Source organism: Danaus plexippus, chromosome 10 (assembly GCF_018135715.1).
Source record: "Danaus plexippus chromosome 10, MEX_DaPlex, whole genome shotgun sequence".
In the NCBI taxonomy this organism is placed as follows: Eukaryota; Metazoa; Arthropoda; class Insecta; order Lepidoptera; family Nymphalidae; genus Danaus; species Danaus plexippus.
In genome coordinates, this window is record NC_083543.1 from 3,233,991 (window position 1) to 3,246,018 (window position 12,028).

General features: G+C 31.2%; 1 protein-coding gene across 1 annotated transcript; it reads right to left on the reverse strand.

Moving 5' to 3' along the window:
- Positions 1-650: 650 nt before the first annotated feature.
- LOC116767092 (ras-related and estrogen-regulated growth inhibitor-like protein) lies at positions 651-7,678 on the reverse strand. The gene is made up of 6 exons (XM_061521692.1): positions 7,393-7,678; positions 3,334-3,390; positions 2,736-2,812; positions 1,696-1,877; positions 1,418-1,604; positions 651-1,097 (listed from the first exon to the last, which is right to left on the reverse strand). Exons 1-6 carry the CDS (start codon positions 7,454-7,456, stop codon positions 1,029-1,031), a joined length of 636 nt encoding a protein of 211 aa, XP_061377676.1. The 5' UTR covers positions 7,457-7,678; the 3' UTR covers positions 651-1,028.
- Between the last annotated feature and the right edge of the window lie 4,350 nt (positions 7,679-12,028).

Genomic DNA, 12,028 nt, shown 5'->3' on the forward strand with positions numbered 1-12,028 from the left:
TTGCAAAATTTCTCTGATACGCCTCAAATTTGCACCTGTCGCTAGCTTTCTCATGTAAACTAGTACCGGCATATTTCGTTGGGACGCTATCAATGATCTGATGTTGAGTGGGTGTGGATGCTCGCAGCAATGCATACTTGTACTAGACGCGGACGTGAAATCACTTAGCTACTCTGTTATTAACACTATTTCCATATTACGACCGAGTCCAATCCGACCGCCGAGGCCTTCGAGACTTGGCTAACGTTTCTGATATTCTATCTAACATTTGCATTTTAAATCTAATTAAATTATTTAAAAGCATATAATGAAACAGCTTATCGTAGAATCAAACAAAACCAGCCTGCAATAACACTCATTATAATACCGGCCGTTCTATTTGTCTTTGCCAATGGAAATAGACATTTATCAATGCTGGAAGTATTGCACTGTTTTATTGTCTACTTGCACCTTGTTAGTGTCTGTTTTGAAAGATATATGGGGCAGAATCTGGGGTAAAACCCCACGCTTGGGGCTAATCTTGGGGGCTTTGGGTCAACAGTTCCTATCATATATCATTTAAACGATAGCAAACTTCGTTATATTTTAACTGTTAACTTTATTATGATTATGAAATAAAATTCCAAGTAGATAAATGAAACCAATTTTTTATAGCCATAAAATGTTTTATTATAGTCGAAATAAAAAATATTATATGTATGTATATGTGTATACTAATTCGTAGTTTATTTACACCTAATTAAAACTTAACAATGTCAATGCGAGGCTTACTTTCATTAATATATACATTTATTTATTATTATATTTACAATATCTCGGGGTGGCATTACTGACGAGTTTACATACGTCACATTACAACTAACATAGTTTTAGGGGATTAAAGAGATCAGGCATACACGCCACTGTTTTCGATACAAGGTATTCAACGATTACATATTGTAACAATTCATGTCATTTTATTTACATATTGGCATCATAATTAATCTAAACGCAGTCTATAAATGCATTGTATATAATAAATTAATGTATTAAATGCTAAGCGATGGTCGTTTCTTTCGTACGCTTTTACTGTTCTTTCCGAATATCGTTCCGATTACCTGTAAATAATGTAAATAAAATATAAATGTTTGAAGGTTGAAAGTGATTAGAATATGTTAATAAAATTAAAATCCGCATAAAACATCTTAGGTAATAAGTTTATACTTAAATTATTTGGTGATAGAAGCATTCGAATTAATATTAAAAAAAAAAAAAACAATTCTTTCCGATTACTTCGGTTGTTTTATTTATCTGTATTTAATTTTCTGTTCATTTAATTCAAAATAATAAATAACACGGTCGTCATAAAGTGCCAATATTTGTTTACAAACTTTATCTAGTTTCGTTATCTTAATTTTAATAGTGTTATTTGTCGTACCTTAGAGACGGAGTAGGCAGCCAGTTTCCGCCTGGGCGCTGGCAGTAAGAGAGCCAACGCTCGCGCCTCTCTCAGCAGAGCGTGGAAGGCGAGGGCGGCGCCAGCACACGACTCCGCCGCAGACACCTCGTAGAACTGGCATCCGAAACGCAACGACAGCTCTTGACCCTCATCCGCATGGACCTCCCTATAAAACAACATTATTAGTACCTCACACTGTGACATTTCTTGCATTACCCCATAAAAAATGAATTGAATTGTCAGTTTTCTATGCTAACCTGGCGTGTTCGAGGTCACGTTTGTTGCCCAATAGTGTGACAGCAGCACAGCTGGGCAGGCGGGTCCTTTCTAACAACGATAGTATCTCTGCTGCCGCAAGGAACGATCGTCGCTCACAGACAGAGTAAACGACGGCGAAGGCATCCCCCCAACGTATGTGCTCTCCTAGACAACCACGAATCTATACGAACGAAAACTTTAATTAGGTAAAAAATAATACAGTTCTATTAAATCTCACTTTTAACAAGATTTCTTAATCGTAGTCCAATTAATTCTCGATCTATTTCCGATCTCTTCAAGTGATTAAATAGATTTTGTTCCATAGATGAGACAGATCAATATATAATCTGTTAACCCATGGAGTTTATTCAAATTAATCAAAACACCCTATCAACTCCATCTCAACAATGACGAAGTAGTTTAATTACATGTTTACGCAACGTAACAGCAATTCGATTTTACAAATTCCTTGTTCCGGCATAGGATTTATCATACAATTCCTTCAGTAACTCACTAGTTGAACCTTGTAATAAATTTCATGTAATTAAATCGTACGCAGTACATCAAACGACGCCGCGAGCTAACCTGTCAGATTAACATCTTCATTGTTTGCCACTAAATTAAGTTTCAGCCCATCTATCTCTTGATTATGCATTATTCAAGCTTATTACAATATCTATCAAAGCACCGTAATGGAGATCCATATTTTAAATTAATTGCATAATAAAAAAAAAATTGTTTTCGGTGTTAATAGTTTTCAAATTAAAGAAAATTAAGAACCAATGGATTGGTGGGTTGTCTATTCTTAAGATATCCTTAATAGCCTAATTTTCCTAATGTTAGAGTGTGTTTTTTTTTTCTTTTGTAAAATCACGCACTTTTTATATTCTTAAAATTGGCTAGAAAATTAAATTCTTACAATTAGCTACAAAATTAAAGTTATAACATTGCCTTGATAAATATGCTTTTCAACAAATAAATCGGATATAAAATTTTTAGATATGTCAGTCGTGAGACAACGATAAATAAAATAACTTACCGCGCAATTAGACGTGTCCAGTATCTCAACCTCCGAAACAGCGCCATCAAAGGCAACACGGTGTTGATACAGGAAATCTAAGATAAAGATAATACATATAAAATAAAACACACTAAAGTAATCATCGGTAACCGTTAATGGACATCAAAAAGCCATTATAATAAAAAAATAAATCCGCTTTTACATTCAGCTACTATCGATAAAAATGTTAAAACATGAAAAAGAACGTTCCTTTTTATCATTGACCTTATTAATAACAAGTGACATTAATTCTCGCTTTTTCTCAATCGGCGCCTTCCTACTTAAACTCTGTTAATATACTTTTATGTTATGTAAAAACAATTATTCCAATTTCTTTTTGACCGTTTAACGTCACGTCTCTGACGTACGTTTTTTAAGGTCGGAAGGAAGCTGTGTTTTCTACAAACCGGATTGTTTTGCGTTATCTCTTGACGTATTTTAATTTCGATAATGTTGATTTTTGAAGATTAATTGTTAAATTTATATGTAAAAAACAAAAGTGATATGTCACTTAAAAGTATGATAAAATGTGTAATACACAGACACACACATATATATATATATGTCTTGATCTTACCTCCTGTTGAGCTGTATTCTCCGATATAGCGTTTTGTTAGATAGCGCACTACCACTGCTGTAACAAAGAAAAGTTTATAAAATAATCAATAATTAAATTTAATAATTTTTATACACCTATATAAATAATACTACTTAGAAGCAACTAACTTTTTCCTACTTCAAAAGTCATCAAAGGGTCAATGCTCCTAACTTTCTAGCGGTCGTGGTATTGATTAGTCTTGTATTGGCCCCGTGATACTCCTTGAATTCTTATTTAAGGGTGTCTACAATCAGTAAGGATGACGTGGCACATTGTTTGTATGGTCACGGCTACCAGCACCCAACAAAATGAAGTGTGGAAAATCCTAGCCGCATATCAAAAGGAGTGCATGCATTCAAACAGCTGATTGCTTCTCTGACAATGCTTGAACGAACGAGACATGTTCTCAGTCGTTTGATGGATTATAGTTGGACATTCTAATGATGTGTTTTATAATATAAACTAAGCACTACATGCGGAAGACGGATTGCTTTTATGATTTAACATTGAAGAATATTGTAAGGATCATGTAATTCGCAAATATATAAATCTTGACGTCACAAATTTTGATTTACCATTTATTGATTACATTTTTTCCTTGCCTCAACAGCTACCGATCTATACGGGCATTGAATGCAAAGTCTGAAATGTAAAACGTTTATGTCATCGTAACAGTGTACACAAGTCACAATAATCCATTTCAAAGGTACTGCAAAGTGAATTCATTGCATCGGCGATTGGTGGAGCTTTGTTGTGTTCTATAACAGCTATTATTATGAGTCATTTGCTGCGACGTGGAATATTTCTTTGGGGAGTTAGCGTTGTTACCGTTCAGGTTGACAGTAAATCGGCTTACATCAAACTAATGCCACAACATTATGCAACCGGGGCCGACTACCGCATGACAATGAACTTGAAATTAGGTACCATATTGCTATTTCGATCCACAAATAGTGTTACCTGTTTATAATACATGAAATATATTAAAAACTGATATGAATGATAATCTAGAGTGATTAATTTCTGTTCTTAAAATAGACGATCCAATTTGCAGCATGAAGCTAATGATTTATATCACATTAGTATTTAAAAAAAGAAAATATTACAAAGAATTAATGTAAAATGATTATATCGAAAAGTTATTAAGAATCTGAGTAAAAATCATGAATACAGCACATAAACGGCCATCGAACATACAAAATGACTGTCGATTTCGATTCTTTTTTTATTCTTTCTCACCTCCATTGAGCAATAACAGTTTGCTTTCTCTGTTATCAGATTACGTTTTTATTTTTAACATTCAACACCCATTGAACTTTAACTGGTCATTAAGTAATATAGATTTTCGAACAACTAAAAAATTTTACTAAATTCGTTGGAGCGTATAAGACAAATTGTTGTAGTAAAACAACATGGCACAGAGAAGCATGATGAATGGTCCGCTACAGAGAGCACAATAAGTGTTGTATCGACCAAAATCTATGAGTAATTAATAGATTACTGGTACCATCCATCAAATGTCCCAGCACGTAATATAAACGCTGACAGTCAGGAGATAGCTGGTATTATGAAAAACATCTAAAGTCCCGCTAATAATTTTCACGTACTTAATGGACGTGTAGAAATATTAGATTATGAAATTGAATATTTTTTAAATATTTATGACCTTACTGCAAAGAAATTTAAACTTCATACCTACAAATTTAAACTGAATTAACTGCTTTCGTTTAAACGTCTAAAATTAAAAGATTTTTTTGATTAAATTAAGAAAATCAGAGAGTATGATTAATTTTCAATTGCATCTAATTTTTAATAATTCAATAATCGTGTCTATTGGTGACATACGGATCTTATTGTAACAAAATTCGTAATTATGTATAATATTTCAAAGACATGTAAGTAATTATAAATATATTAATAAATATGTTTTTTAATATGACACACATGTGAACTCACTTTATTATTAAAACAATATTCATATATAAAATATTTTAAAAAAAATGTATTTTTACATAATAGTCATTGAAAATTATGTGTATTTATCGTATTCCTGACCCCATCTCAGAAATAAATTGTAATATAATATGTAACGAGATATTTTACATGAGTCGGTGTCAAACCTTGACCTTAATCACACTCAATGAGCGACGAACGATCGAACATTCGCAGTAACATTTCAAGATGAAAAGAATACCGAAATAAATTAAGGACCTCCAAAATACAACAGACCTATAAAATACTCAAACTTCTTTAAAAAAATTCAAATTAACTGTATTTTTTTAATTAAAATATTTTACTAATAGACTGCATTAAAAAATACGAGGTACCTGTGTATAATGGTCGCTGAATGTTTGTTTGCATTCCAAAAATTTTAATATATTTTTATAACACTTAACAATGTATTTTAGACATAATAACGTTGTGTCAGACAAAATTTTGTAGGGATTTTTTTAGCCACAACTTTTTTTTAGCTGTAACATAGACTTGGAATCGAAGCCTAAACCTAGTCTTACAAATAATGAGAAAAAGCATACAATCAAATACGACTCAACGATGTTACTCGGTCACTACAATTTGCTAACAAAAAAACAATTTCGCACGTCAGATCTACTAGTAATGATTTGCAAAGGCAGTCAGTCAGGGTGCAATTAGGGCGCTGCAATTACTTGGCGACTTCGCTTGACTTGGGTCAGCAATTTCCCGTCAACTGGCGCCAGCGTTGTGTAACTTAACGTCCCGTAGTTACCGAGGTCGTTGATCGACATGTACGTACATACATACTTATATGTCTTGCATTAAGTTATGCGGACACTTCTTTTAAACTTAACAGTAATTCTAGACTTATAATAGCTTATACGTATTAACTGTTAAATATCCTGGATAAGGATCGATTGGATTTGTAATTTTTTTATTCCCCAGCAAAGAATCTTTATCATAGAGTTCTCAGATTGCAGATGCCGTAACGATGTGCATTACGTCGAAATAAATTAGTGCCATTCGTAAAATTATTGTTAAAATTATAAAATTCTACATCATTCATAGAACGTTAATTTTGTGAGTAAACATCATAGTAAATATATACAAAAAAAATATCTAAAAATATGAATTTGCTACCATTTTTTTTTATATTTATCAAAAAAAATATGTAAGACGAAAATTGGATCCGTAATCTGCAGTGAGTACTGAAATTTACGTTTTAAGACTAAATACATTAAAGAATTATTATTAAGTACTAAGTAGAATATAAATTTTTATATCCTAATAATATGTATGTACGCTGATTGGATTACTTTATAAAAAATATATATATAAAATACAAAAATTATAGTTAAGAATTAAAAAAAAAAATTGAACTAGTTACAAAATGTATTCATTGAAAGGACATGAAAATATTTAAGAATAAAATTTTAATTTATTTATTATATTGTTTTATTGACATTAATTGCTATTTTATTATTTAAATAATATAAATGTAATTTAATTGTTGGATGAGAGTTAATCTCTTGGAATGCAGTGATAACACGAAGTTTATATTGATATAAAACAATGGGATTCCGACCTTGTCATTAATATTAACAATGTGCTTGGAATGTATATCACGTTTTAAAATATATTATAGAATAATCAATTTAAAATTGGAATCAACATTACGTTTCATTGAATTTTTCTAGTTTCTTTAGTTTTTTATTAGTGATTAATTCAATTAAAGGTCTAATCTAAAATATCTAACATTAAATCTTATTATAAATTATTCTCTGTTCAAACTAAAAGTATTTTTTTTTCTGCACATTTTCATCATATGGAAACAGAATTAAAATTGTATTACCTACTTTTCAATTGTGGTTTGGATGAGTTTGGGTTAAAAGAGTTAAGTAAAGTTTCGTCAAATATATCAAGTTATTTGTTCTCATATCATTTTCTATATTATTTTTATATTCTAAATTTATTCATATTATGTTTGACTTCAATACATGTTATTTTTTTATTTTCACCAACGTCGACTAACATAAAATATAACTATAATAAATATAAACTAACCTGATTTTCCGCTTCTAGGACTCCCAAGAACAACTACCCTTATGCGATTTACAGTCATCTTCATTTGGACAGATTTTAATTTTCGACACAAATGAAACGAAATTCTCAGCCGGACATGATAACAGCGATCGTTTAACACATCAGTTTAATGTTCACTTTCTTCGTCTCACAAAAATTATATCATTTATATCGTTAAATCGTAAATGCGTTCGAGAAAGCGTGATTGCAATGGGCGCGCGCCGTCGATTCGTCCGTCGGCCACAACTATACCTATGCGACTGACGCCAAAATCCAAACCACGCTGCATCAGAAGCGCACGCGCAGCGATTATACAGCCTCCGTTCTAATTTTACGTATGCGCATGCTTTATGGAATGCCATTATCATTATCTCATACAAGCAGATACTGACGATCTCGGAAAAGCCGTCTACAGTTTAAGATTTGCTTTGACACATTCTTCTAAGAATTTTTCGTAAAGAAAAAAAGTCCCCAAACTGCCGAGCCTCAACGAATAACATTTGTTTAGCAAACATATTTTTTTGTTTGTACTGTTTAACTTGCAATTGGACCAGTCAGAGTATTACGTGTTTCGATTATGATGCGGCAAAAAATTTAAGGAATGAAAATGAAAGCAAGCGAAAGTGCGAGTGTTAATCCTTAAGCCGTGTTAAGGGCTTACGCAAACCTGTAGGGTCTGGGTCCTGTCCGAGTTGGATACGTCCGCGACATGTCAAGGTGAGAGCGACGCCGCGGCGCCTTGTACTGTAAATTAATTCGCACTACGATGTAATTGGATCTGTCGACTGTCCACCGCTCCACCTACACTACCTTCTCTGCATTCCACGAAATACACGCATTAACACGCAACATTTAAAGCTTAACGATACTTTAAGTAAACGTTTATGAATGCTTTCTACGGATACTAGATTAAATTGGCGTACTATTAATTTCAACTTCGTTATATTTGCATAAACTACTGTTACAATCCCTTATTCAGTATGTATAAGAGTGTCAAGACGTAATATTATGATCTGCGAGACTATACAGTACAATTGCATTATTAACAGGTATTATGGTTTTTAATACATCTAAGCTCTATTGTTGTTACACTGACGTAATAAAGTGCGTCAGCAAACATTAAAATTCTTATATTACAAGCCGAGGAGTTGGGAATAGAAACCCTACATGGTTTCACGGCTCATTATGGAAAGTTGAATTGGAAAAATGCTTCGAGACGGCTTCCCGATGCAAATTACTCATTACCAAGACTTCCTCGAACACGCTTCGCTATATTTATGCAATCGTCGCCATAGCGATGAACCCGCTTTTTGCACGTCTCTGATATTTATAGCTACGCTATTCATATTTTTATGTTCTTGTCCCGCTTTGTTTCGACTTAGAGAGACGCATTTCTTTATTTTATGGCACCTCAGTTGAAGTCTTCATTATAATGGACATTATAATTTCTAGGAACGAACCTATAACCTTTAAAATGTTTAGTTAAAGTGATAGCTAATTTATTGTGCATGTAACAACTCTCTATAGTAATTTATTAATTTTGTTTATGTTAAAAATGTTTCGCAAGACCATTACCGGTGAGAATTAATAGAATTGGTTTTTTAATGAAATTTTTGTACAGGATATTAGTCATGTACTTACTTAAACTTCGATGTATTAAAAAATACGTGTAAGTTTCACACAAAGGCGTTTTATCTCTCCGGTCATATAAAATAAAATGCTTAAAATTTCCAACGAATTCTTAAATGTTATATGCAATGACATAATTAAATTTAGAAGTTGATTTTGATAATAACGAATCGATAATGAGGTTTCTGGGATATTTTTTTGCTTAATAATTTAATCAGTTATGTATACTTACACGTTATAACTACAATCGTATTTTTCTCAAGGTTTAAATAGTTTCAACGATAAATTGAAGATATTACTTATAATGTTGTTTTTGTAATGTCCTTTAAAATTTTAAAAATGATAAGATATTTTTATTTTAAATTAGATATGTTAATAATTTATATTACACTACATGGCGGCAATAGCCACTGACGGGGAGGGTACTTTTATATTATGATGGAACAAACGAAGCGACCTGTTATAGAGGGCTAAGTGTAAAGTGATGTCTATAACTCGGTCAATATAATTTGAATTTTTTTTCTACTCACTACTTTATTTCGATATACAAAAAAAAAATACGAAGATTTTCTATTAAAAACCAATTTGTTGGTACAAGTGTAACTAACGTAATCAGTTTTTATCAAGGAATTAAAGAAAGATTTAAAGTTAAGACATTTAGTTATAACTACAGTCTACAATTAATGAATCTTGTATATTGAATTTCTCTATAAATAGTCAAAAAATATCAAGCAAGTGTAACACTTTTCAAGAATAAGAAATTTGTGGCTAATAGATCATAAAATATTAAATTAAAGCTTTATATCTTCAAATTTATGAAGTTAAACCTTTTGAGCTTTTAGCTTGGCTTGAGTCCAACTAACAAGTGGTTCAATAAGACCCTATATTTGTGATTAAGTAATGATAAAGATTAGAGCCAAGATGTATGTATATTTTATATTGTATATATAATATTATTTTTCTAGCATTTAACTTCATGTCTCATTATCTGGATGCTCACAACTAATGAATCATTAAAATAAGGATAGTTTAATGAAGTTAATAGGATTCGACAACTGATATTGGAATGATAAGTTCGTCGCCGCTGTAGTACTTTTAAAATATACATTAAACCTAAAAGTCGATGAAAATAGTTTTAATTAAATCAAAGACTTTATTTGAAATGGTAATAAGTTGCTATTTTAATATTTTAAATCGTGACGTAAACATTTCACAAACAGTATCGCGTGTCAAAGCTCGTTCCTTTGACTTAACAATAGCGTTCACACTCGCCCATTAAACAATACATATCTAGTCATCTCTCAACCTTTTAAGGCTTTCAGTTAGAACAAGCTGGAACAACATTACCTACTATGGAAAAAATACACAAATTAAAATAGTCGTGCCTTACAAACGTGTCTAGTTTAAATATATCAGTGTTTATTCAAACATATCAAGGAATTATTAAAATAATACATTCTATTATATTTTTATTACTTAATATTACACTCTAAAAACTTTTATTAATAGTTAATAGAGTTGTGTACAATTATTTTACTTATATCTATGTACTAATATTTACAAAAAAATCGTGTTCTTCTTTACGATGATGAATATAAAAAAAATATATTCTTTAAAATCTTTCACTAATTACACACTTCAATTTAAAAATCCGTTATCAATTCATTCAGAATAATCTATCAAAGAACAACTGCAAGTTGTTTACAACTACATTTTAAACTATAAATCAGATTATCAATGCTTCAGAAGCCTACAATGCTGTTGGCATATTTATCAATTGTTGGCGTTAGCAATGGATAGATACTTCGGATCTGAACGGCGAAAAGCCGGTGACTGCACGACCACTGACTACATAACATTATCGTTTCGGTCTATAAAGACTATATTTAAATGTCTATAATAAATCACAAGACGTTTTCTTCAATTCATTACTTGGAACAATAACCTCTGGGGACCCTGTAATTTGCAACCTATTATTTCCTTAAATTTGTTTTTTAAAGATTATTTATAAAACTAAACTTTTTGAGGGTCTCGAAGCGATTTATTACTTTTTGCCCAGCGGTCTTTTTAATAGCTAACAAAAACTTAGTGAGCCAATTTGAAACGGTTTTAGAAAATAATGAAATCGAAGGAACAAAATCGCGAGGAACTACCATATATCTTTTAGATTAATATATATGTATTGATGATTAAGTAAACAGTTTGTAAAAGTACAATTTTAAAATTGTTAAGATGAAATACTATAAGTATCGTCTTCAATTACGTGTAAGTACAACTTCAGAAAGAAATTTAATTTAGAATTTAAATAAAATTCTTTAAAAATAACTATAAAATTCAAAGAAGATTAAACAGTATTAACGGTGTGTGATATTTTATTTATTTTTGCATTTTTTTATCGTCTAGAATCTAGATATATATATACACAGAGATTAAGAACATAACAATCCTTTCGGAGCTTTGTTGTAGTTGCATATACAGATTAGATTATAACTTTACATTCCACATAAAAATAAAAAACTATTTTTCAAAATAATAAACTAATTTATGTAGAGCTCCCACGTACCCATTTATATTAATCTAGTACTCAAAAAAAAACTTTTTTTCTATGATTCTACCCTACATTTATAGATTTTATTTACTTTGCGATTAATGCCGTTATGCTTTCACAATCAAAAAGTAAAACAAATACTTTTAAATAAAAACAAAATTATTATTTCGATATAATTGGAATATCGTAAGGAGCCATCTAAATACAGATCTGTCAAATAAACAACACAACATTAACCCAAAAAAGTCATACTAAGGCTTATCTGTGGTGATGACCGCAGCATTCACCCTGCAACATATTGACCAATTTCTTTAACGAGTGATCCCTTGTACGTATTCGTCATTCTACCGATATGGACCACAAGCCGTGTAACTGTAGCTTACTTTACATGGCTTGAAAGCAGACAGACTGCCTTTTATTCTGTTACATAGAACCAATGAC

Bases quoted from the DNA above. Each gene is read 5' to 3' on its own strand.
- LOC116767092 (XM_061521692.1), bottom strand. From the start codon at position 7,456: ATGAAGATGACTGTAAATCGCATAAGGGTAGTTGTTCTTGGGAGTCCT. The intron at 3,391-7,392 runs GTTAGTTTATAT...TCTTTGTTACAG, and splicing joins TCCTAGAAGCGGAAAATCAG to CAGTGGTAGTGCGCTATCTA. The intron at 1,605-1,695 runs GTTAGCATAGAA...GTTGTTTTATAG, and splicing joins CGTGACCTCGAACACGCCAG to GGAGGTCCATGCGGATGAGG.